Source organism: Cynoglossus semilaevis, chromosome 1 (genome assembly GCF_000523025.1).
Source record: "Cynoglossus semilaevis isolate Cse_v1.0 chromosome 1, Cse_v1.0, whole genome shotgun sequence".
NCBI lineage: Eukaryota > Metazoa > Chordata > Actinopteri > Pleuronectiformes > Cynoglossidae > Cynoglossus > Cynoglossus semilaevis.
The window spans coordinates 1,241,858-1,244,939 of NC_024307.1; the positions used below are offsets into that span (position 1 = coordinate 1,241,858).

At 47.4% G+C, this 3,082-nt stretch overlaps 1 protein-coding gene across 3 annotated transcripts in view; it reads left to right on the forward strand.

The window, feature by feature from the left end:
* myt1lb (myelin transcription factor 1-like, b) overlaps nt 1–3,082 on the forward strand; it is a 173,988-nt gene that overhangs the window by 164,138 nt on the left and 6,768 nt on the right. For all 3 annotated transcript variants that reach the window (XM_025058885.1, XM_017034329.1, XM_017034326.2), the window contains 4 exons: nt 550–671; nt 1,713–1,781; nt 2,783–2,845; nt 2,929–3,012. In XM_025058885.1, coding sequence (XP_024914653.1) covers nt 550–671; nt 1,713–1,781; nt 2,783–2,845; nt 2,929–3,012 — 338 coding nt within the window. The remainder of the gene's footprint in view (nt 1–549; nt 672–1,712; nt 1,782–2,782; nt 2,846–2,928; nt 3,013–3,082) is intronic.

Sequence of the window (3,082 nt, forward strand, 5' to 3'; positions counted from 1 at the left end):
CGGCTGACCCAGCAGCACACACTCCCAGACAGCTGGAGCTCTGGGTCATTTGGGCTGATCACGTGGGCTCTTCCCTCCACGGACACCACTGTATAAACACACCGTGAGCCGGGGAGAAAGCAGAGAGGATTCGCACCAACAGCCGCTGTGCTCCGGCGGTGTGCACTGCAGACAAAGCGCGGCGCAACGCGGTCTAACTGCTGCCACACAGTGCCATCTAGTGGCTGAGTGGTGCATGACAACTGGCCCGTCAATTTTCTGAATGATCTGAATCAGAGCACACACACACACACACACACACACATACACACACGTACACACATACACACACACACACACATACATACACACATACATACATACCTTCATTGAATGGACACACAAACATTTAATACTAGGATTTTATTTTCTAACCTTTTCATCTGACTCTGGCTCAACTGTGACATTACGTCTCAGCATGTGTGTGTGTGTGTGTGTGTGTGTGTGTGTTTGTTGGGTGAGTCCACTAAGTCGGTCTCCTTTGTCTCCCCCTTTTCTCCCCCGTCTCAGGCGGACGACCTGGATCCGTTCCACGACCTCCTGGACGATCGCTCCTACTCCACAGAGGTCAACATGTCCAGTCCTAAGGTCAAGTACCTGCAGTGTAAGGAGAGCAAGAAGGACCTGATAACGTAAGAGTCTCCACTGCCCCTCCACACCTGTCTCCCACCCTCACCCATCCTCCCTCTGTCGCTCCCCGCTCCCTCACCTCCACCGTCTGACACTGCTCGTCTTTGTCGTGCTTTGATAGACGGACACGGCTCAGTCAAAAAGTTCTAAGACCACGTCTTAAACAGGTCTGGAACCTGAAGGTTTTCAGCTCTGGTATTTTTTTATAGCTTTCTGTTCAGGTCTGGTTCAAAAAAAAAAAGGTTAACTTGGTAAACAGGTAGGTAAAAAAAAAGAAAAAAGAAATCAACTCTCGGGGTTTGAAACAAAGCTTGACAAAGATTTGACTTACCCTCGTATCTCGTCCTGGGAAAAACACAGAGAGTGGAGCTAAACTGGAAACAATGGGAAGTGACACTGATCAGACGCCCCCCCCCCCACTCTCCCCCCACTCTCTCTAATTGTCATGTGCTCCAGTCCCATTCCTTGTGGCCTTTAACATCTGCCTCTGGTGTCAGATGTTCCCAGCCGGCTGTGAAGTGTCGTTCCTCTCATTGTTTACAGCCTAACTCACCTGCGCTGTCCAAGGTGCTGAAGTCTCTGACCACCAGAGCAGGGCAGAGATGAACGTGTTTTAAATTTGAAGCCAAACTTCTGGACAAATCACGTTCACTTTCTCATCCAGAGGTTTTGGTTGTGAAGCTTTTGAAGCGGCTCCGTCCTCCAGCCCTTTTTCCCCGGCACTGTGCCGACTACGCATTTACTATTCATAGCCAGACGACTTGAGCAGAATCGCACAGTGAAGGCTGGCTGGTCGACTTGAACAGCCCACACCGGGGTCCTAATGGTCTCAGATTCTTGGCCAGCAGCCCTGACAGTCGGGACCACAAGTCTTTCATTGGGTCAAATTTGAATATGAAAACTCAGAGGCTTCATATTTTCTCATTCCCTTCCTCCATCATGTTGTTGTTGTTGTTGTTGTTGTTGTTGTTGTTGTTGGTTTGTGTGGATGTGAGTGGGGGCTGAGGGGAGTGAAACTAACGTTGGCCTGATCTACTCTTCAGTCTCTCAGGTTGTCCTTTAGCCGATAAAAGCATTCGAAGCATGCTGGCCAACAACGCGCAAGAGCTCAAGTAAGACGTGAAATGACTCATTGACAAATGTATGACCTGTGCTTTAATGGCCGCTCTGTCTGTGATAAGGTCGACCGTATTAGTGTTAGTTCATAAAAGGCGGGAAACGGTCCGTCTGTGAGGACAGAGAGGGTTCGATGTGAGGACTGGCTGAGCTGCGTTTCAGTGAGTCGTTGATGGTATTTGAAGTGACTGAACGATGTACTGATCCAACTGCAGTCTCTGATTTGTCGACCTCGGTCGACCTAATGCTACACAAACGATGGCGGCGCAGCCCACAACAGATATTAATATACATGACTTTGGGTGGCTGGGATTTGATCCAAACCACGTCAACATATAACTGTATGAATACTGTATGGTGAACGGTTAGCTGGCTAAACAGTTAGCCAGCTAAACAGTTAGCCAGCTAAACAGTTAGCCAGCTAAACAGTTAGCCAGGTAAATAGTTACCTGGCTAACTAGTTAGCCAGGTAAATAGTTAGCTAGCTAACTATTTAGCTGGCTAAACAGTTAGCCAGCTAAACAGTTAGCCAGGTAAATAGTTACCTGGCTAACTAGTTAGCCAGGTAACTATTTACCTGGCTAACTGTTTAGCTGGCTAACTGTTTAGCCAGCTAAATAGTTAGCTAGCTAACTATTTAGCTGGCTAAACAGTTACCCAGCTAAATAGTTAGCTTGGTAAATGTTTAGCTTGGTAAACAGCTTGGTAAATGGTTAGCTTGGTAAACAGCAAGGTAAACGATTAGCTAGGTAACTAGATAGCTAGGTAAACTGTTAGATTGGTAAACAATCAGCTAGTTAAACAGGTAGCCAGGTAAATAGTTAGCTAAATAAACATCTAGTGAGGTAAACAGTGAGCCATGTAAACGGTTAGTGAGCTAACTATGCAAACAGCTAGCTAGCCAGGCAGCTAGTTAGTTAACCGACAGGATTGTTTTTTTTCCAACGTTCAGACTGCTACTGTAGACCCTGAGCCCTTTCTGTGTCTTCTGCCCCAGGTGCCCGACACCAGGGTGCGATGGTTCGGGTCATATCACTGGCAACTACGCTTCACACAGAAGGTACACACACACACACACACACACACACACACACGTGTGTGTACCTGATGCTTCGACCTAGTAACACTGTCATTTATCTGCAGTCTCTCAGGGTGTCCACGGGCCAGAAAAAGTGGGATAAAGATCATCCACAGCAAAGAGAACAAGGAGGACCAAGAGCCCATCAAGTACAGTACACACTCTGACCACTAGTCTTCTGTCACCTTTAGAAGAAACACAATCCTGCTGCTAAAACCT